Source organism: Dipodomys merriami, unplaced genomic scaffold (assembly GCF_024711535.1).
Source record: "Dipodomys merriami isolate MVZ:Mamm:240054 unplaced genomic scaffold, mDipMer1.0.p SCAF_4, whole genome shotgun sequence".
In the NCBI taxonomy this organism is placed as follows: Eukaryota; Metazoa; Chordata; class Mammalia; order Rodentia; family Heteromyidae; genus Dipodomys; species Dipodomys merriami.
In genome coordinates, this window is record NW_027205603.1 from 57,404,021 (window position 1) to 57,428,416 (window position 24,396).

Genomic DNA, 24,396 nt, shown 5'->3' on the forward strand with positions numbered 1-24,396 from the left:
TGTCACAAGAGTTTAAAAGAATTCATAGGAAAAAAACAGTGGCTACAAACATTAATTTTCAATGTTTTCAATGCTGTACGGCCTAGAAATACAAGATATCTTTTTGAAAACTAAACTCTATTAAAATAAAAACAAGAGTTCTGCTGTTTAGATTAATTTAAACACTATAAATAAACCAGAACCAGCTCACACCCAAAATCCTAGCTACTTACAAGGGTGAGATCTGAAGGTCATGGTTCAAAGCCAGTCTGGGTAGAAAAAAAATGTCCATAAGACGCTTTTCTCCAATTTACCACCAAAATGCCAGAAGTGGAGCTGTGGTTGGGGCTCAACTGGTCCAGCTCTATGTAATCTTGAGCAAAAACTTAGGGACAACACCCAGGCCCTGAGTTCAAGCCCCAGGAATGGTACACAGAGACAGAAAGACAGAGACAGACAGAGACAGACAGACAGACAGAGAGAGAATCAATAACTCTTTTTAGTTTTAGGCAAAACTATCTTTGCTTGGTATCTGAAATTTATACAGTTATTTTCAGAAGAGGAGCTCAAACTTGGCTCATACCTTTTTTTCCTTTTTCTAACTTTAAATCAAAGTATTGTCCTGTGTCTTTTACTCTGAGCCGTTTGTCTCCCTCCCTCCCCTTCTATGAAAGGGTTTCATTTTGAGAACAGTATCTAAGAGCTGTGCTGAAAGTACAAGGTGACGGTTTTGAGCATGGGGCTCCCGCTGGGTGGAGATCAGTGTGAGCTGGCTTAACGAGTAGGGAACGCAGTACAAGTTCAGTTTCCTTCTACAACTTATTCTATGTCACATTAGATTTTTAGAGGAAAACTACCCAATTGCTAAATGCATACCATTCCACTGCTGAGCTCTTGTTTCCCACAGTTGTTAGCACTAGGTTTGATATCCTGTTCAAAGGACATGTACATGTGGTGAAACACATGTTATCCTTTCTGCCCATTAAGTATTTATGATGAATCCTTCCTGCAGTGTAATCCAAGGCCAATTCCATTTGTGTGAGAGAAAAATAACACCTACTATTTCTACAGGTTTCTCAGACTTTCCTTCTGGCCTTTCTAGCCTCTTGGGTTTTATGGCAAGAATCTGATGTTTTATAGCTTATGTTTTGCTTGAAACATTTGCAGAAATCATCTTTAATGTTTGAAAAATACATGTTGACAAGGACAACAATAAGACTTGTTCATTCTTCACAAAGTCCCTTCATGGCCATCCTCATTTAAAAAGGAGTAATTAGGACATCACACTCACATGACTTAAGTTTTTCTTACCTAAGATCAGAGAAGGTAGAACTTAAAAGTGAACTTCAGATGGTGTCTGGAAATACCAGTCAAGGACATGACTAAGTCTGAGTTTCTAGCTATAAAGTATTTTTAAATTCTCAATTCAAAATAAGATGTTTCTGCACAGCTAAAGAAATAGCTACCAAATTAGAAAGACAGCCAACAATTGGGAAAAATATTTACCAGCAATATATAAGACAAAGGCCTAATATCCATTATATATACAGAACTCAAGAAACTAATCCCTCCCCCAAATCTAACAAACCAATCATTAAATGGACAAGGGAACTAAAGAGAGACTTCTCAGAAGTAGAGATAAAAATGTCAAAGAAACACATAAGGAAATGTTCATCATCCCTGGCCATAAAGGAAATGCAAATAAAAACATCCCTGAGATACCACCTTACCCCAGTCAGAATGGCCCATATCCTAAATTCAGACAATGATAAATGCTGGCAGGGATGCAGAGAAAGAAGAAATTTATTGCACTGCTGGTGGGAATATACACTAACACAACCATTTTGGAAAGCAGTCTGGAGATACCTCAGAAAACTAAATATAGACCTCCCTTATGACACAGCCATATCACTCCTAGGCATCAACCCTGAGCAACAGGAACCAGGATATAAGGACACATGCACCTCCATGTTCATTACTGCACTGTTCACAATAGCCAAGATATGGAAACAATCCAGATGCCCCACTACAGATGAATGGATCCAAAAATTTTGGTACCTATATACAATGGAATATTATGCAGCCATTAGAAAGGCAAAACAATGGCATTTACAGAGAAATTGATGAAACTAGAACAAATCATTTTGAGCAAGGTAAGCCAAAATCAGAGAGCCAAATGGCACATTTGTCTCCCTGATATGTGGACGTTAAATTCAAAATGCAAGGAGATACGACAAAATAAACAGGCCTCACAAAACAAAGGACCTCTACTTAATTTGTCATATCATTTCTAAATGACTCCATATTCTTGACCACATATATGGTATGTGTGCATATGTATATATATATATATATATATATGTATATAGATATATATATATATATATATGCACATCTGAGAGAAGCTAGGAGGAGGACACAGAAATCAGAGGGAAATGGAAAAATATACAACAGAGGGGTCCATCAGGGGCCCATCAGTTCATTGATGAAAATGAACTAAGCAACTCAAGGGCAGAGATGGGAGGGAGGAAATGAGAGGGAAAGAGGGAACAGCTTACATTAAGCAAATACCACCCAATGTGGAAGAAATAGTTGTGTTGTCAAAGGTCATAGAATTCACAAACTTTATAGACCATGATAATGACAATTTGCCTTATGAAGGTTAAGATGTGTTTGTGACTTTAAGTATCACTATCCCACAATACCATGAAATTTATGAAATTTATATAATCACTTAATCTCAAAATTATTTTAAAAACAAAAAATATAATTCTCAATTTGCATTTCTGTTCATTATATAATTTCACATTTATGAAAAATCTGTGAATGAGATGGGGTATATATGCAGACATTCTTTTTTTACTCTACATTGATTATCAACTATGTGTCTGGGACAATGTGGCAGCAGGGACACAGTAATGTTCAAAACAGATGAGATCTTTGGCTTTTGAGGTAACAGACAAAAGCAGGTGAGTGGCTGGACTCAGGTGGCTCATGTCCGTAATCTTAGCTACTCAGCAGTCTGAGATTTGTGGTTTGAAGCTAGCCTGGGCAGAAAAGTCCATGAGACTCAGATCTCTTAACTTCCAAATAGCTGTAAGTGGAGCCATGACTCAAGTGGTAGTCTTGAACAAAAAAGCTCAGAGGCATAACCCAGGCACTGAGTTCAAGTTCCAAGACTGGCAAATACACACACACACACACACACACGCACACACACACACACACACACACACACACACACACACACACACACACACACACACACACACACACACACACTCCCTAAAAAACAAATTGTAGAAGTCTGAAAGTCTGAGAAATGAGAAAAATAGACAAAATAGAAAATGCAATGAAGAAAATGTGAGACAATGTGAATAAGATACTCAAAGTGATGGTCTGTGAGAAGTCTCATTAAGGTAGTGTTTGAGCTAAATGGTGAGAGACAAGAAGAAACGCTAGATCAACACTAGAGACACAGAAGATCGGACAGCAGGAAGAGTAAAACAAGTTAGACAACATGTCCAGCATGCAACTACTGAATAGCACAGGGGGACCTCCATAGCTCTGCTATTAAAAGGCAGATGTTACTTCAGAAAGTCTCCATTTCTACAATCTTTCATTAACTTCTTAGCCAATTGAAAAAAACTATTGTGCACAATCTTCAGTTGGAAAAGTGCTTGAATGTGTACTCATCAGAATAAAGTTCCTGAAGATTGAACACTGACTCAAAAGAAATTAACCAATTAGACCTAGTCATTACTTTTTTAATGTTTCTTTCCTCTCTCTGTTTTAATACCTCTTTCCACTTTGAGTGAAGTAAACTTAGAGCAATAACAAGCAATCTGAAATTGTTCCTTACAAAAGAAAAATGGACAGTCCTTATTGGGACACTTCAATTTTATAAAAATCAAAATTATTTCATTACCCTTTAGATAGCCATGTTCTTTTTGTTAAATATTACCATGAAAATCTATTAAATGAGTACATGACTTTTAAAAATACTACATAATTTGGGGGTGCTTTTATCTGCTTTCTCTTCCTCTAACTGAAGGATCTCAAACTTGAACCACTGGATGAAGAAGTTATTGAGGGGAATACTAAATCTGTAAGTACATTTTCAAGTCAAAGTTTTAGATATATGTATTTTGAAGACATTACTTAATTTCTTCCAAAACTCTTTTCTAGTCATTTAAAGTTGAAAAGATAAGTAATAGATATATTTTATTTTGCATGGGTAAACTGTGATTTGTGGAAACCTAATGCCCACTTCACAAGGATTTTGTAAAAGCATGTGGCATATAATAGGTGCAAAATGAGTTTTTAAGCTTGTATAAATAATCTATGAGTTACTGAATAATTGAATGAATATAACAATGAAATTTTGTTAAAAATACATTTTGAAAACTCCAGTAGGTTGAATGTTGAGCATTTGACCTAAGTTGGGGAACTTTAAATGCTCACAAACTAATCTTCAAAGAAAAAACTGATTTGCAGAGAAAACGGAATATACATAACCCTAGGGAAAAGATGTCTATCCAGAGTGATCATGATTTATGGAAATAGAATAAAATTGACAAAATTATCCTGAAAGATAGACCAAGTTGCAACAGAAAGAAATTAGCAAATAAATTGAAAAGGATCACACATAATGCCTTACTTATGCAAATATTTTAATATGCTCAGTTTGGAGAAATTGGATGTTTTCTACATTTAATAGGACACCACATTTTAATATCCTGAGTACCTATAGAATATTACATTTACTTGAATACTTTAAGTACATTGCCTTAGAGATATTGAAAGATCAGTCACATTTACTTGTAAGAAAGACACCCTCATCTCTGTAATGTCCAATTGCTCCACAGACACTGATTGCAGGTTGGAAGAAGGTGACTTCCACCCAGGTGGGAGGCTCCTGACCCTCTGCTCAAACACGTAGCACAAAGTGATTCTTTAGAGGGAGCCAAAGGGAGTCTCAAAAAAGCTGAATAATGGCGTAGATATGCAGACTTTCCCCTGATATGTGCTATATTTTCTACTACATATACTTTTTATTTCTCTAAAGAGGATAAAATCTGTGTGAATTCCACAAGAAGTGGGAAAGTGAGAGGAAAGAGTGTGGAAAACTCAAGCTAGGAATACCTTGCTAGGAATACTACTTCATAGGTGGAGTTGTTAACTTCATGATCATGTGCTAGCATCTCAGAGGTTTAAAGGGAGACTCTAGTTCAGAAAAACTTTGGGAAACACAATTGTCTATTTTTAAATAATTTCTAATGAAAGACTATAGTCTCTATTCATGAGATAGAAAAAGTCACATCAATGTTGTTTGCAAAAGGTGGCAGTTATACACATGACAGAAGAGACATAGATTGCTGCCAATTCTAAAAGGTGAACTCATAGGATATTGCTAATTTAATAGTTTATAGAAGTAGTTTTTATAAAATAGGACCGAAGCTGGGAAAGTGGCTGGGTGGTAGCCTGCTTGCCTTGCATGCATGAGGCCTTGGGTTTGATTCCTCAGCACCACATAAGCAGAAAAAGCCAGAAGTGGTGCTGTGGTTCAAGTAGTAGGGTGCTAGCCTTGAGCTGAAGAGCTGAGGGAGAGCATCCAGGCCCAGAGTTCATGCCCCACAACCAGCAAAAAAAAAAAAAAAAAAAAAGGACTGGACAAAGTAGGACATTTAGCTTTCAATATTATTTGAAAGCAAGAATATCTGTTAACTCTTAAACCATGAGTAGAGGCAAAATACACATACACACACACACATATGTAAATATATATATATATATATATATATTCTTTCAGAACATTCGTAGTAGCAGTTTGATAGTGTTTGTTTTCCTCAGAATTACCAATATGACATTTGTCATTTAAAGTTGTATTTTTTCACTAGTATGTATAAAGCCCTAGGTTTCTTCTGGAGCAACACACACACACAAAATGGAATTCTTTTACTAAAGAAAAGTTTACCTTTTTCTACTAATAAAACACATGAGAACTTAAAATATATATATATATATATATATATATATATATATATATATATATATATATATATATCAAGCCAGGTGCCGGTGGCTCACGCCTGTAATTCTAGCTACTCAGGAGGCTGAGATATGAGGATCGTGGTTCAAAGCCAGCCCAGGAAAGACCGTGAGATTCCTATCTCCAATAAACCACTAGGAAACCAGAAGTGGCGCTATTGCTCAAATCGTAGAACACTAGCCTTGTGCTGAAGAGCTGAGGGACAGCGCCCAGGCCCAGAGTTCAGGCCCCACAACCAAAAAAAAAATCAAAAAGTGAGGAATAATTTTGCATCACATTTTTTCAGAGCTGACCTTGACTGACCCATCAAGTGCATGTTAAACATGAACACAAAGAACTCAGTCCTCACAATAGCTGCATGAGAGGTGCCAACAGTGCCATCATTTCACTAATGAAGGAACCAAGGTGTAGAGAGGTTTCAACACTCCAGCCAAACCCCAGCAGTTTGACACCAGACCTATTAACATCACCATACCAGAACACTCCTAATCTAAGTATTTGGTAGATTTCTGGCCTTCTGTTTGGAAGGGAAAGTGTGGATTGACATTATTGTTTCATGAGACTTCCTACCATGCAGCTTAACATTTTGCTTGATGGTATTATGTAAACATGCAGCAAAAGCCCTGAACTCTACTAGCTTCCATACCTTGTTTTTTGAGCAATGAACCATTACATCATACTGACTCCAGGAAGCAATTTCTAATTTTAAGCCCAGTTTCTCCCTGTTAACCTATAGTAAAGGAAGTAATGTGCATTGAATACTTATCCTAGGTAAGATCCTGTACTTAATCTTCCCCCAAAACTCCAAGATATGAATACCATGATTGCAATTTTATGTGTCAGAAGACTTAACATAAGGAAGATTAAATAACTTATTCAAAGCCATCTAGCTAGTAAAGGCCAATTCTTTCCATCTATATCCCTTCTTGAAAAAGAAGAGGAAAAGATGGTAAAGATAAAAGAGCACTTAACAACTGTGCAATGCTCTAGAGTTTTCAAGCCCCCTCAGATTCTCTTCTGTAATTAATAATTACATAAACCTTGCTAAAAATTATAATAAAAGTCAGAGGTAAACAAGAAGTATCATATTTTGCTTCTTTTGTCCACAAATATACTATTATTTATATGCCAACCCTGATGAGAAGGTCTAGAGAGAAACTGGTGAATATTACAGACTAACAGGAAATACAGGCAGTGAAACAAGAATCTGTAATAAATGTGATGAAGATTGGTATAGGGAAATAGATTTTCACAGCAAAGGGGCACAACCTAATTTAGGATGCAACAGAATGCATCCAGAATGACATATTTAAGACAAAGTCAGACTGAAAAGTAGGATTTTAAAAGTAGTGTTTATGCATCTCATAATATATTAAATTTGTCTAATGTGCTGAAAAGAACACTGTGGTGCTACAGCAGAATATTAAAATATTCTAAATAATTTATTAAAAGCAAACTTAAAAACAGCAATCCTTACTGGGTGTCAATGACTCAGGCCTGTAATCCTAGTAACGGGAGGCTAAGAGGTGAGGATCATGGTTCAAAGCCAGCCCAGGCAGGAAAATCCAGCAAATGACTCAAAAAACCCAAAAGCAGTGCTGTGGCACAAGCGAGGCTCAAGAACAGAGCTCATGCCCTGAGTTCAAGCCCCAGGACTGGCAAAAATTAAATTAAATTAATAAAGTGCCATAAGAAGCCCACAGGCAGATCTTTAGGGAAATCTTCAAAACTACAATTGCTACAGTAATCAGATTTGTTACAAGAAATGGTTCGCATTCAATCCCTTAAAGATGGCTCCACGTAATATCATGATATTCTGAACAAGACCTATTATATATAAGCAGATAATATGTTTGAGAAAACTTTAACAGTAGACATACCACTGGAAATTCATCCATGAACACACATATTTTGAAATCTCATTGTAAGGACTACTATGATATGTCTACTATCACAAAATAGCCAAGAAAGTGGCGCTATGCGATATACAACAGAACTTCACTATAAAATATGATGACTTGAAGACTGTGATGATGGTCTAAGTGTACATTGGAGATACTAAGGGAGGTTATTAAAAATACCAGTGCCTGGGTCCCACTGCCAGATTAAGTGCAGTCTTCAAACTTCCCAGTGATTCTACTTGAATCACTACTTTTAAAAAGGAAATGTGTCATTGCAAAGGACATTTTTCTTTAGCTCGTGTTGTTAGAAGACATTGTTAGAGGACATTTTCTTGCAAATGTCCCACCTGTATTGTAGCCTTCATATAATTTTCGTCGTGGAATAGATGGATTTCGTTGGCCCCACTGATTGCTTGCCAGTGATTTTCCTTGTGAAGAAGAACTGGATAGGCACTAAGGGGTCAGCTTTGTGATACCAAGACAGTAAGCTTGTCCTTTCCTTGGCAGCACATCATGCTTGTTCAGCGTCAGATGTCTGTAATAGAAGAGGATTTGGAAGAATTCCAACTCGCTCTGAAACACTATGTGGAGAGCGCTTCAGCCCAACGTGGATGTTTACGGTAAGCGCCGAGGCTGAGCCAGCACTATGGGCTGTGCAAAGATATCTTCCACTTGAGTTAAGGGTGAGAATCTGGATGAAGCCTCACATGACACGCTCCTGCCCAGTCCAGTCCTTGGGATGAGGCCATTTAAAGTGTTTAACCTGCTGTTTTATTATTTGATCCTTGGACCCTAGCTGCTTTGATCATTAGAAGCACCAAGGGAAATAATAATCATCTAAATGAGGAATTTCAAATAGACTGAAGGTCCTCCTGCTGTACCCATGCAGCCAGTGCTCATTTCCAGTCATCTCCATAATGATGCCTCCACTCTCAGGCACCTAGCCTTGATTGCTGTATGCCCTGTGTGTGGCATAATGGCCATAGTGCCATTATGAAATTGCAGGACTCTCTGAAGTCATGCTTTCAGACCTGGATTAACAAAAGAAAAATCAGCCCTTTCGTCCTTTCCTTTCTTCTCCATTACCACTACTTAACTCAGATATACTATTGATCATCTTCAATTTTTCTACTCTTATCCATCTAATACTAGAATCATTTTCCAGAAGGAATTCTAAAAATTCCCTTCATCTAGAATTTGCAATAATTTTTTGATTAGTATCCTAACAGTCTTTGTTCTGACCTTAGGATTATGTTGCCAACGAAACCCAGGAATCCACATCACTGCTGCTGTTTGTTCCTCTTTCCTGAGCTCTGCCTTAGCTATGCACAGCTGGCCACTCTCTCCCCCTTCCAGAAATGTGTACTTAGCTGCCAGTCCCTGCCAGCCCATGTTTTGCTTATGTACAGGGCTCAGGCCCAAACTCACCTGCATTCTGCAAACTTCCACATCTAAATCTATCTCTGGTTTGCAAACTTGTTATACTCATATACTGCATAGTGTTTTTGAATATTGCTTTGAAAAAGCTTTATAAACAGATGTTTGTGTGGCCATGCATCTGTGTGTATGTGCGTACTACAGCATTCTTGTTGTCTCTGAGAGACAGTAGCTAATTATATTTTATTCACACCACAGCAGAATCTTTCCAGCTCTTGAAGTGAGCTAGTATCAAACTGGGATTAAAGCTAATATTTCATTACCTTTGTTGGGGTTGGCGAAAGACTCTGTTGGCTCCATGCTTCAGTTTCCTTATCAAGAAACTCATGATCCAGGTGTAGTGGTCCATACCTGTAATCGCAGCTATTCTAGAGATGAGGGTCAGAGGATCACAGAGGCCCACTGGTCAGGCATTCATGATCCTATTTGAAAAAAGAAAAAGCAGAAAGACTGGGGCCATGATCCAAGTAGTAGTGCACCTACCTAGCAAACATGGTCCTGAATTGAAGTTGAAATATTACAAAAAAAACAAACCAATGCAAAAAAAATCAGTTTTGAGTGTTGAAAACAATGTCTTCCATCCACAAAGAGCAGAAAACGTGAGCTAGAGTCACTCTTGCCTCCTGGGTGAGCTCCTTTCTGGAGTATATTTGCTCAATATCATCAACAGCTCACAACTTCCCAAGGAAAGAACATGTTTCCATTATGCTGTCATACTACTGCAAATCAGGCCCAGAAAGTTACAGATCAAAACTCCATTGTAGTTCATTTAAGTAACTCAAGAGACTTGCCAAGGTGGGAATATTTGTGAGTTAAAAAGGCTTATTCATTTAACCATAAAATTGAATATTTGGAAAATGAAAAGGCATCTACATATTCTTTTAGACATAAAAGTTGCAGAAGATAGCTCAGGAAGTGTGTGTGTGTGTGTGTGTGTGTGTGTGTGTGTGTGTGTGTGTGTGTGTAAATATAATAGAGTATGTTTCAGTGTATCACAATCTCCAGGAAATGACGAGACATTTTATGTTTGCAAAAAGGTTCAGTAGCAAGGCTTTAACATGTGATCAGAACATGATTTGAAGTCAGTAGACTAGCCCCAGGAAGGGGAAACATGGTGTGGAAATAAGAGAGTAGACATATCTGTGTAGCCTGCTGCAAAAGCTGTTGTATCAATAAGCAGGAAACACTGCTCTGTTGCCACCTACTGGGAGGCTGAGGGAAGTAGAGTATCCTCCTATAAAATACTCAGCCTCTCCTTTTTTCTTTGCACGATTAGTTTGTTTCTCATTAGCTCTTTACTTACCACTGATTCTTTTATCCAATTTGTTGTTCTGTGAAATTATCAAAATTTAAACTTGTCAGCTGCAATGAGAGTGAGTCATCACACACAGGTAGCACATACGTGGAAGACATGTTAAGTCAGTATGCCTAAGTTCAGTTTTTCAGATGTACTAATCAAATTTAGTTCTCTGCCTACATTGGCTGATCAATCAAATGGCATTCTTGTTAGCATTTCTGCCCCTGTGTACCCATCACAATTGCTTAGTGCTTGATAAATAAAAGCTCTGTGAATTACCAACTTCACTGTTCTTCCATAGTTAAGACACCGAATGTAGCCATAATGTAATAGAAATATCAGGGATTTGTGATACATACCTATAAACCCAGCACTTGGAAGTCTGAAGCAGAAGGGTCATGAGTTTGATGCTACCCTGGACTACAGAGCCAGTTTGAGGCTAGTCTGGGCTACACAGTGAGACTCTGTCTCAAAATAAATAAAATAGAAACTTCATGATTTATAAGATTAGCTAATTACATCCATTGTCTTACTCTTCAGGGGAATTATAAGAAGCATATATTAAACTCCATTTAGACCCAGCTTGGATAGGTTAAACAACTTGTCCACATTTGACTCTGAAACTTTAATCCTTCTTGTCAATTCTCATCTTTGTGTTAGATATGCCTGAAATTCTGCAGCTAACCAAGGGTAGAATGGGTTAGCTCCTTTCTGTTCCAGATACAAGAGATTCTTTAAGACTGTCACATTGCTGCCTTCTCAGTATCTGACTAAGAAACTTGGGTGTTTTGAAGACTGACAAAGGCTTTGTCCAAGGTAGTCAGTTGACTTTTACAGAGTAGTGAAAAACTCAAGCAGTTACACACACACACACACACACACACACACACACACACACACACACACACACACACACACACACACCACACACACACACACACAGAGTGTTAGTCTATAATCATAAAGACCTGTTAATTCCTGCTTGGCAAGGAGAGGTACCAAATGAATCATTATATACACAGTGTATTGATTAAACCATGCTTGAAAACAGAGAAAGAACAGTTCCTGCCTTTAAGAATCATAGCATCTACATAGAAAAACAGGATACTTATTCATGGAGCAATTAAAGCTATTTTCTTGGCTGAAAAATGGACAGCTGCTAAACAGAGTCAAGTGACTTCAAATTTGTAAATTTCATTGGGGGAAGAGTGCTGGGGCCATATACACTCTCAGCAGGTATTCTACCACTAAGTCACATCAGCTGATTTTTTTTTTTTTGAGACAGGGTCTATACCATGTAACCCAGGCTGGACTTGAACTTGCAATCTTCCTACACCACAACTGGTTGAGTCCAAAAAATGAAAAGTTCAAATAGCATGAAAAGCAAGCTTTTAATGTAATAAGTAATACAAATAAGTTAGTTTCCATAAAGCAGTTGATGGAATACCTGATATGCTAAGAAAGCAGGTATGGATTGAAATGTGTCCATTTCATGCTGCTACATTACATGTGGAGGTTGAAAAGTCCTAAAATGGAATCTATTCTTTTCCAAGAAAATATACATATGCAGATTAATTTCTGGAATTCTCCCCAAAACTTATTGTTGGTATTGGAAAATCACAAATTCCATCTTGTATTCCATTCTTAGAATCCTATAGTAAATCTTTCCTCAGAAAAATATAAATTTAAATAAATAACAAATATTTGGTACATACCTTAATAAGGCAAATTAGGTAAACAATTATGAAAAACACCAAATGACAGGCAAAGAAATAAGAATAAATAAAACAAAACCAAAAAAAAAAAAAAAAAAAAAAAAAAAAAAAAAAAAACCTTCATCAAAATTTCTGTGCGTGTCTACTGCCACCTGCTGGTCAAATTTAAATTAATTCTAAATCTACATTAACAAACAATATTGGTAAATTCTTTGTTCTCTACTAGTTCAATTTTGTTCTATTCCCTCATCTTTTCCAACATACATATATATACAAATGTATTATGAAATAATAGCCTGGACAAGCTAGGCTCTCAGATGTAAAGGTAATTTTTGACTCCCATTCTTTCCTGTTTGAGAACCTGTTCTCTTTTTGGTTCTTTTTGTTTCAACACTAATTTGGATCTTCATCTCTCACCTGAGCAATTTCACTACTTGTCTCGCTTTTCTCCATGTCCTCTATGCTACTGGAGCATCCTAGGCAAATGCACTTATCTCTTGAGCCACACCCGCAGTCCTTTTGCCTTGTATTCTGCTTTTGAGACAGGGTCTCATTAACTTTGCCTGGGCTGGTCTCTGTGTTCCTTTATCTACTGCTTCCTAAGTAGCTAGGGATTACAGTATGAATCATCATATCCTGCATCTGAATATATTATTGATAAATTTGTTCCATATTCTGCAAGCACTTAGGTTTCCTATATGAAGTTAAAACTTTTATATTACATACAAAGATGAGAAAATAAAACTTTCTTCCTTTAATTTCTAGTGGCAATTATGACTTTTCTATTTCAGTGTTTCTATTCAGAAGCTTTCAAATGAGCCTCGCTACATGATTTATGAGTTCTGGGAGAACAGTAGTATGTGGAATAGGTAAGTTATGAGCAAGACTGATTTGTTTTGTGAAAGTGGGGAGGTAGCAATATGCCTGGTCTACTATTCAGACTTGTATGAAAAGCTTATTTACCTCACCTTAAAATCTGCCTGATGAACTGCATCTCAACATTCCTAGTATTTGTTTCTTGGATTAGAAAACAGTTCCTTTTTGAAGCACAGATACTTTAAGTACTGACTCCACATAGCATCTTCCATTTTACTAATGCTTTTGGATAGATTTCAGAAGGACTATGGGTGTCTAAGAAAGATGGAGATATGAAGTTTCATAAACTCTGTAATTATTTCGCTTTTAACAAAGGTATAATGTCTCAGACAATCATAATGCTAAATTTTTTCAAGCACTACAAATAAAAGAAATTCAAGACACTAAAAAGAACAAATCAACTTTGAAAGAAATTATCTTAATTTTAATATTTTTTCTTTTTTTAACTTGATATGGCAAAGTTTATTTCTGGGTAACAGAGTGCACGAGCACACAAAAGAGGGTGTTAAGCAGAGCACACAAACAAGAAAAAATGTAATAAATGTATACTAAAAAAAGGGATGAAGGAAATATTACTATTCAAAGATTGTACGAACAGTTCAAACTATACAGAAAGCAGGTCTCCAATAAGTCCATATTGTACAGTGTGTTAAATACAGTAATGGAGGTAATAAAACACCTGGCGATTCATTTGAAACATATTTTGCCTTAATTTTTTATTTATTTTTGTGCTGATCCTGGAGCTTGAACTCAGGGCCTTCATGCTGTCCTCGGGCTTTGAGCTCAAAGCTAGCGCTCTACCACAGCTCTACTTCTGGCTTTTTGGTGGTTATTTTTGAGATAAAAGTCTCATGGACTTTCCTGCTTGGGCTCTGATCTCAGCTTCATGAGCTAGGATTACAGCCATGAGCCACCAATACCTGGCTAAAATTTTATTTTTGGACCTTCAAAAGAAGGTGATTTGAAAGTCTCAGGATGTAGCTCAGTGGCAAAGCATTTGCCCATCATGAATAAGGCCCTAGTTTCCATCTCCGTAATGTGTGTGTGTGTGTGTGTGTGTGTGTGTGTGTGTGTGTGTGTGTGGTACACGTATGTGTACACACATATATAACATACATGCATACATACATATATATGTATTAAATAAACAACACATTCAAAAAGCTCTCTATGCTACATTGAAGGTAAAAATGATACTAGTCATATTTCAGATGCAAAAGGGAGCATAGTCAAGTTCATGCTTCCAGTCCTACACTAAGACAGATGACTTTCATGTCAGTTCCTCTTCTAGGGATGGAAAATTTATAGTCAGCCTTAGCTATTCTATTTTTTAAACACCCAGACTATTAAAACATTCATTATGCTTAAACTTCTTCCTGAAATTAGGATAAACCCCCTATTTATCTTCTGCATGAACTGTTTACTTTTTTCTCTATATTTTTGATTAAAATTTCAAAGCTATTTTTTAGGTAAAATAACAATGAAAGGAAGTCTGTATCCAGGCACTTAATCTAAATCACACGGAACCTTGTCATCTTGATTGAATTTGATTTCTTTTGCACTCTACATATGAAAGTAAATAAAAAATGTCCATTTTTAACTTGTAATCATTTGTACAGCCACCTTCAGACAAATTATAGCAAGACTTTCCAAAGAAGCAATGTGGATTTCTTGGAGACTCCAGAACTTACATCTACTATGCTGGTCCCAGGTAATTATCCCAGGTTCCTGGTGCTTCTGTGTGCTTGTGTATTTTTCAAGGCCCAGTGTGTTCTTCCTTACCACCACACATTTTATTAATGGTGCTCTTTTTCTTTTTAATAAATCTTATAACTTAGGTTCAGAAAAAGAAATATATTCTATTGCATTAATCAATAATTAATCATTGTTAAAAGCTTAACATGTTTCTAGCTATATTAAACTTATACTAATGGTTTGCTAGTCACTTTCAAAATTGCGTATTTCCAAAAAATATTCAAATGTGGTACTATAATTTAGTGTATGGAATACAATTAGTGTTAAGTGGCCCATGGGGTGGAAATTACAGTTTTGTTAGAAAAACATTCATTATAGCTGTAAAAATAATACTTCTACAGCTGGACACTGGTGGATCATGCTTGTAATCCTAGCTAATCTGGAGCCTGAGATCTGAGGATTGTGGTTCAAAGCCATCCCAAGTTGAAAAGTCTATGAAACTCTCCAATTACCCACCAAATAGAAGCAGAGTTGTGGCTCAAATAGAAGCGTACTTGAGAAAAATGTTAGAGTTCAGGAACAGCACCCAGGTTCTGTGTTCAAAGCCCCAGAACCAGCACACACAAAAAGAAAAGAAAATAGTATTTGTTACTGAGGAAGAAGAGAATGGTGACAGGGAAAGAAAGATTAATTTAAACGAGTTGTCTAAGAAGTCTGACCTAGTCGAAACATAGGTAATTAAAATAATTAAAAATTAAGATAATTGAGAACTAAAACTCATTTTGTTCTTCATCCACTCATTTACTGACTATATCTACTGAATACTAATATGTGCTTGGCACTGGAGTACTGGAATACTTATTTACTAGTACTGAGTTCTGGTTTTGAACAAGAATTGGCTGGGAATATGACATTATAGGGTAAAAATACTTATAAAAATACTTATATAGTTTATATGTGTTCAGCTTGACAAGAATATTTGCAAAGAAAAATGTCTACAGGAAAAAAGCAGCTCTGGCCAAAAAACTTTATGTACAATTGGAAGTAATAGGTGTAAAATAGTACTTAAGAGAATAGATGACCATTTCCTTAATATTTTTAAAAGATGTGGTCTCAAGTTCAAGATTATGAATATCATAAGTCACTGAGGGTTTTTCAAACAGAAGATGACATCCTCGAATCACTAATAACTGACTAGAGGGAGGACATCCTGGAGACAGATTAACCAGGCAGGAAATGACATAGACCTGCGAAGAAGAAAACTCCTGAACTGAGAGATACCGAGTTTGGGACTTCTCTCACAGGTGCAGTTTCCAGTAGTTAATACCAAAATAATGATTAAACTCTAGGAATGATGAGAACATGTATGGGTAAGAACAAAGTAAGAGAGTCCTGAAGAAATTCCTTAGCATAAAAGAAGAAGAAAAAAGCCTCTGTTACTAAGGAAACTGGGGCATCAAAGGGAGGAGAATCAAAGGAGTGAAATGCTCCTTGGAGGCATGTGTAGTAAGGAGTGAGGGAAAAACTGGCACTGGAAATTAGACTTGACAAGAATTTTACTAGAGTGTTAAGAAAAAAGTAGAGTACACTTTGAGGGATTGGGCAGCAAATGGGATGTGAGTCTCTACATACTGGAATTAGAGCTAGGTGAGGAGACAGGGGAGATCAGGTGTGAATGCTTTCAAGTTGGCCGATTTAGGTAGCTTAAGATCTAGATATATATTTATTATCTAGCTTGAGAAGAAAGATACTTATCTCTGACGTAGGGACTAATGGACATACAGAATTTATTTCCCTTTTCAGCTCAAACTCAACCATCCGAGAAGAAAGGTATGAATGTGATTGAAATTTCTCATGCTTCATGTTTCAATAAAGATGCAGGTGACTATGGCAGCAAGTTATTAAGGAATAGACTGCTGCAGTAATTGCCTTTAATTTACCAAGAAAGCTTTAGTGAGTTATTATACCAGGCTTGAAGAGTCTATTCTAATGAAAAGTCTACTGCAACCTTTGTACATAGAACGTAAGGAAAGGAGATGGACATTTTTCTTATCACCTGCTGTTGTGAAATCCTTGTCATGTGTAGTTTCATAAATGGAGGTATAAAGAGCTTTAGCAGCATCATATATGTTCTGGTTATAAAGTGTACAAGAAATCCTGCCACTTGTAATTTTGGTTGGTGTCTACTAGCATATCCATTGTGATTGCTTAAAATCCTGAAACCATTGGTTCAGCAACGTAGAGGGAAAGAACGAAGTTTGTTCTTATTGATGTTTTGAATCTTTCCAGGTCAGACAACACCTGAACCAAAATGAGTAGAAAAAGAATATAGAAAGAGGTGGTGGTAATGAGAAGTGGAATACTATTTTTTTTTTTTTTTTTGTCGGTCGTGGGGCTTGAACTCTGGGCCTGGGCGCTGTCTCTCAGCTCTTCAGCTCAAGGCGAGCGCTCTACCACTTGAGCTATAGCGCCACTTCCTGTTTTCTGGTGGTTTATTGGAGATAGGAGTCTCATGGCCTCTCCTGCCCGGGCTGGCTTTGAACCGCGATCCTCAGATCTCAGCCTCCTGAGTAGCTAGGATTACAGGCGTGAGCCACCAGCGCCCAGCGAAGTGGAATACTATTGCAGGCATTGGAACAAATGAAGTGAGCTAGTAGAATTTCCTGGCTCAATGTTACTTCGTTATTATCTTGGATTAACTCTCTATATGCACTCACTGGTATAGGAAATGCTTTAAGAATAATGGAGCACAAATAAAACTAGCAACTCTTGTTCAAAGTCCAATTTCAATGTAATGTTTTAATTGTTGTCATCATGATTTGCATTTAGATTACTTTTTAAAATTAAGATACCAGTTTACTTAAGATACATTTCAAGAGATAAACAATAGTATTCAGATATAAAAATGCATGCACTGGGATGTGGCTCGAGGTAAGAGTGCCTGCCTAGTGCAAGGCCCTGAGTTCAACCCCCACTACTTCTATAAAATTATAGACAGATAGAGAGATAATATAGATATCCTTATATAATTTAGTTTATATGTATCCATAAACTAAAATGTCCTATGAATCCTATGAATTCTCAAATATAAAAATCAATCAAATAAATCATACTAGAACACAGCAGCCCAGGTCCACTAACCACCTTGTGAACCATTCAAACAAAAAGAACTTAAGCTGTTTTGATTACTGTGGCTTTATAATAGAGTTTGAAATTTGGTATTGATATTCCTCCAGCACTATTCTTTCTGTTGAGGAGCGTTTATGCTATTTGGGGTCTTTTATTGTTCCATATGAATTTTTGGATTGCCTCTTCTATTTCCTTGAAGAATGAGGTTGGAATTTTGATAGGTATCACATTGAATTTGTAGATAGCCTTGGGAAGTATTGCCACTTTCATGATGTTGATCTTTCCAATCCAGGAGCATGGGAGTTTTTGCCATTTTCTAAGTTCTGTTTTGATTTCCTTTTTCAAGTTTTTAAAGTTTTCATCATAGAGGTCCTTCACTTCTTTGGTTAATTCCTAGGTGTTTTATTTTTGTGGGGCTATTACGAATGGAGTTGCTTTCCTAATTTCAGCCACACTTTTCTCATTGTTGGCATATAGAAAAGCCATTGATTTTAGGGGGTTAATTTTATACCCTGCTACTTTGCCAAAGTTTTGAATCAGCTTGAGTAATTTGGGAGTGGAGTCTATGAGATTCTTTAAATACAAGATCATGTCATCTGCAAAGAAGGAGAGTTTTACTTCTTCTTTCCCTTTTTGGATCCCCTTTATGTTTGAATCTTGTCTTATTGCTATAGCTAGGCATTCTAATACTAGGTTGAAGAGAAGTGGAGAGAGTGGACATCCTTGTCTTGTTCCTGAGTTAAGAGGAAATGGCTTTAGTTTTTCACCATTAAGTATAATGCTGGCTATAGGTTTGTCATATACAGCCTTTATTGTATTGAGGAATGTTCCATGGATTCCTAATTTTTCCAAAACCTTCATCATAAGGGGGTGTTGGATCTTGTCGAATGCTTTTTCTGCATCTATTGAGATAACCATGTGGTTCTTATCCTTGCTCCTGTTGATGTGATGTATTATATTAATTGATTTACGTATATTGAACTAGCTTTGCATCCCTGAAATGAATCCTGTTTGATTGTGGTGTATGATTTTTTGGATGAATTGTTGAAGTCGATTGGCCAAAATTTTGTTGAGAAGTTTTGCATCAATGTTTATCAAAGAAATGGGTCTATAGTTTCTCTCTTTGATGAGTCCCTGCCTGGTTTTGGGATGAGGGTTATGATGGCTTCATAGAAGGTGTTCAGTAGTGAACTTTCTCTTTCAATTTCATTGAAGAGTTGGAGGAGTATTGGTGTGAGCTCTGCTTTGAAGGCCTTGTAGAATTCTGCTGTAAAACCATCTGGTCCTGGACTTTTCTTAGATGGGAGATCTCTTATTGCTGTTTCTATTTCAATGCTTGATATGGGCCTGTTAAGATGGTTTAACTCATGTTTTGGCATGTCAATATTTGCTAGGAAAAGGTCCATTTCTGTCAAGTTCTCAAACTTATTAGCATAAAGTTTTGAGAATAATGTTCTGAATTCTTGGTTGTTTCTGTGGTGATGTTTCCATTCTCATCTCTGAGTTTATTTATTTGGGTGTGTTCTCTTCTTTTTCTGTTAAGATTTGCTAAGGGTCTGTCAATTTTGTTAATTTTTTTCAAAGAACCAACTCTTTGTTTTGTTCTTTCTATAGTTTTTTTGGATTCTAATTCATTTAATTCTGATTTAATTTTAATTATTTCTTTCCGTCTATCTTGCTGCTTTTTCTTTTTTTTTTCATTATTTACAGAATATTAGCTTCTGTAATCAAACCCACGTAGATAAGACCTTACATATTTAATACAGTTCGTTTACCCCTGTACAAATGAAAAAAAATTAAGTTTAACATTTCTAGACCAATATGGCTCTTGCTGCTCTTTTTCGAGGAGGTTCAGATGTCTCATTAAATTGTTGGTTTCAGATCTCTCCAATTTGTTGATATAGGAACTCAGAGCTATAAACTTGCCCGAGTACTGCCTTTGCTGTGTCCCAGAGGAGCTGGTGATTTGTGTGCTCATTTTTGTTGAATATCATGAACATTTGAATTTCCTTTCTAATCTCTTCCATGACCCACTCGTGATTCAACTGTGTGTTGTTCAGCCTCCATGTGTTACTGGACTTTGTTTGGTGGCTTTTGGTGTTGAGTTCTAATTTTATTCCCTTGTGGTCTGAGAGAATGCAAGGTATAACTTCAATGTTTCTGAATTTGGACAAGTTTGCTTTGTGGCCTAAAATGTGGTCTATTTTAGAAAATGTTCCATGTGTTGCTGAGAAAAACGTGTATTCTGATGCTGCTGGTTGAAATATTCGATAGATGTCTGTTAAATCTAGTTATCTATGCAGTTGTTTAGATCTGTGGTTTCTCTGTTGAGTTTTTGCCGAATTGATCTAGTGGGGGGAGAGTGGTGTGTTAAAATCCCCAACAATTAATGTCTTTGGATCTATGTGGGATTTGAGGGAAAGTAGTGTTTCTTGGATAAATTTGAGTGCTCCATTGTTTGGTGAATAGATACTTAGAATTGTAATATCCACCTGAAGGAGAGATCCCTTAATTAGTATGTAGCAACCTTCTTTATCTCATCTCACGAATTTTAATTTGAAGTCTATTTTATCTGATATTAGGATTGCAACTCCCGCCTGTTTATGGGGGCCGTTTGCTTGGTAGATTTTATTCCAGCCTTTAACATTGAAAATGTGTTTGTTTTTACAGGCAAGATGTGACTCCTGAAGGCAGCAGATAGAAGGATCTTGTTTTTAAATCCAACTAGACAGTCTATGTTGCTTAATTGGAGAGTTAAGTCCGTTAATGTTGATAGATAGGACTGAGAGGTTATTTGGGAGTTCCTGCCATATAATCCACCTTCTTGGGGGCTGCAGCTACTGGGTTCTTCCTATGGTTCTTGGATTCTCAGTTTGGGTGCCGTTTCTTGGCCTTTCTTGTGATCTTGTTGGTGTTCTATGTGTAGGACATCTTTAAGAATCTTTTGTAAGGCTGGTTTGGTGGAGATATATTGTTTCAATTTTTCTTTGCTATGGAAGGTTTTTATTTGGCCTTCAGTTATGAATGAGAGTTTAGCTGGGTACAGTATTCTTGGTTGATAGTTGTTTTTAGGGCATGGCATACATCATTCCAGGCTCTTCTTGCTTTGATTGTCTCTGCTGAAAAATCTGAGGTGATTCTAATTGGTTTCCCTTAATAGGTGATTAATCTTTTCTCCTTGACAGCTTTAAGGATCTTTTCCTTGGTCTGAATTGATCCTGTGTGGATTATAATTGAGGGTCGGATATCCTATTCTGGTCTGGTCTATTTGGGGTTCTAAAAGCTTCTTGTATGTGAATAGGCCTATCTTTTTGCATGTTTGGGAAGTTCTCTGCTAGGATCCTGTTAAACAAATTTCCTAGACCATTAACTTCTGTTTCTAGGTGCTCCTCTACACCCATTATCCTCAGATTAGGCCTTCTGATGTTATCTTCCAAGTGTTGGATAGATCTATCATATTTCTTGGACTTGTCTTGGATGGTTGTATGTTCTTTCAGGGATACAGGGATACAGGTGGACCCATTGCAACAATGAGAAGTACAAGTCGTTATGTCGAAAATGAACTTTACAACTTTTACAACTTTGGTGGGGGGATTGTGTGAGGGAGCGGGGAGAGGATGGGAAGGGATGGGAAGGGGAAACAAAGGAGGAGACTACAATGCTTGACAAGAAATGTACTCATTATCTTGCCCATGTAATTGTAACCCCTCTGTACAGTATTTTCACAAAATAAAAAAAATTAAAAAGAACTTAAGAACTCCAGACATGATAACTCTTGGCCATAAGAGAATGAAAGTCCTACATGTATGGGAAAAGAGCATACACAAGGAAGCAAAATACTGCTGTCCACAAGCTAACAGCTTTGGAAGCAAATTTTATTTCTTCCTATTTGTTTCTTACATCATTCCACCAGCGCATTTCCTTGCTATGGGTCTGTGTTTGGGATATTGTGTTTAGGAAAACTATTTCCAGTGTTAGGATGCAGGTAAAAATATTATTTAAAGTACATTCAACTTATACTCAGTCTTTCTGAAATCTATGTATACCAGTATCTTACATGTTGTATTTCCTAATTAATACTTGTATTGCGCAGATCAACAACAATGTGATTTTACCATCAGAACATTTATAATCTCATTGCCAAGATAAGCTCAATTCATATATATAACAAAAAACTCTTTGAATACTTACTAAAATAGTCAAAAGATAACTGTTCCTTAGGGAGATTTCAGTGTCATCTCAGTCTGTAAATATTGACTAGAAAAATAGTTATGAAGATTAAAGGTACAGTAATGCTCTTTCTACAATTCACACTTTCCTTTGCCCTGAAAATTGTTATTGAACTTACTCTATGATAATTCTAACAACAGCTTTTATGCATATATTTTGGTGTATGTTTGTGAGAATATGTGCAAATGTGTATGTGTATATTCACATATGTACATATATACTAAAAGCTTCATTATTAAAAATATTTTTTTTCTTTTCAGCTTCATGGTGGATCCTGAACAACAATTAGATGTTCCTAGGCATTTTCTTTATAGTTCCCAGTGCAAACAAGTGGTATTATCAAAACTGTCAATTAGAAAATTATTTGTGGTTGTTGATCTACTGTATACTTTTATTTGGTAAATATACTGCAAGTGTATTCTTCAAAAGTATAAGCTATAACTATCCTTTATGTGAATTTTAGCTCAATTTTCAAAGCTCACTACACTTCTCTAAATATATGATGCTAATTGCTTTGCTGCACTGTAATCAACCTAAAATAATGTAGTGGCAAAATTCTATGTGAAGAGTTGTGTATGTAACATTACAAAACTGTGAAATTATGATAAAGAAAAATTACTTAAAATTGAAACTTTTAGAGTACTATGTCATAGGACATCTTTAGTTGAGTGTTATATGTAATAAAGGGTTAAACCTATTAAACATTTTTCCTTAATGTCTATTCTACTTTAGTTACATGATCTCATGTCTATTCTGTTACCTTACTTTAAAAATTATTACACATGCATAAAATCCAATTGTGGTTATCAGCTTTCTATCTGTCAGATAAAACTGGTTTTTCTCAAGTGAACAATTTTGTGATGTGAGAGTACTATTTAGTAATATTATTTCTATACCATTGATTATCATCACAATTCTCTTTATGCAAGTAAAACATTATCAAGCAAAGAAAAAGTTTTACTTTGAAGAAATCTGATTCAAATTTTAGGCATATGCTTTTGGTGTATTATCAGACAGTTGACTTTTCTTATAAAAAGTGTTAAATTCTTTAGTAAGAATTTATAAATATACAGTACTTGAAAATTTTAACCCAAATAAATAAAGAGGTAATACAAAACAAACATAAAACCTCAAGGGAAAAGATATATATTCTCTAATTTCTACATGAAAATGATTACAAGTGACATAAAACTGCATAAAATTTACTCTTCTTTGCAAATATTTTAATAAGCATTTCTTTTGGCTATAAACATTGTTAAGGAAAATACATACAGAAATGTTCCCCATTATTCTCTAGTCCAAATTCCTTTGAGAGGATGGCCCTTCAAAAAGGAGAATTGTAAAGTTTTCTTTAATGTGTAAACAATGTGAAAGGAAAAGGAAGACTGAAATAAAATTTTTCTTCATAAATATAAAATTTGGCCTAAAGTATTTTCTAACTTTTTCAGTTATGGAACGTTGACTTTTACTGAACACTTTTCTATGTCTTCAGACCTTATTCAGCTTCAATAAAAAAAAGAGTATTTTATAGCTTCTGTAGCAATATTTCACACACACAAACACACAGAAATGTGTGTATATGTGTGCATATGTCTTTGTTCAACTCTGAAGATGACAAGAACTATAAAACAGCACCTGGCTCAACTCTTTTAATATTTACAAAGCAAAGAACAATAATGGAGTTGTACAGTGATTATTTAAACAAGTTATACATGTGTACAAAGGCAAGTAGGTAACAAAACAGTCTTTACAGTCTCAATCTGATTAAACATAGTAAGAATGGCTCAAAAGACTGAAACCTAAGTGGGTTTTTTTACAGAGTTTTCTTGAAAATGTTGGCTATAAATTTTAAAAATAAAATTATACAAGTCTTTTTTCAAAAACATAAATTAGAACATACTAAATATTGTATTAGTTGGCCCACTTCAGTGTCCAACTAGAAAAGTATATGAAGTCTAGGTAGTTTCCAAAATAGTTTTATGGTAGAGTAACTGGAAAGAGCTTCTGGCTGATAACTGTGCTAAATGGGAAAGCTCTCTAGACTGAATACTGGAAAAAATTGGAATTAGACTGAATATTGGAATT

The 24,396-nt window shown here is 36.0% G+C and overlaps 1 protein-coding gene across 1 annotated transcript in view; it reads left to right on the forward strand.

Annotated features, from left to right (window-relative positions):
* Necab1 (N-terminal EF-hand calcium binding protein 1) overlaps window positions 1–23,282 on the forward strand; it is a 145,196-nt gene extending 121,914 nt beyond the window's left edge. The window contains exons 9-13 of the mRNA XM_069991034.1: window positions 4,034–4,087; window positions 8,440–8,552; window positions 13,173–13,250; window positions 14,877–14,968; window positions 22,572–23,282. Of these exons, the coding sequence (XP_069847135.1) occupies window positions 4,034–4,087; window positions 8,440–8,552; window positions 13,173–13,250; window positions 14,877–14,968; window positions 22,572–22,600 (366 nt within the window). The 3' untranslated portion in view covers window positions 22,601–23,282. The remainder of the gene's footprint in view (window positions 1–4,033; window positions 4,088–8,439; window positions 8,553–13,172; window positions 13,251–14,876; window positions 14,969–22,571) is intronic.
* The last annotated feature ends 1,114 nt before the right edge of the window (window positions 23,283–24,396 follow it).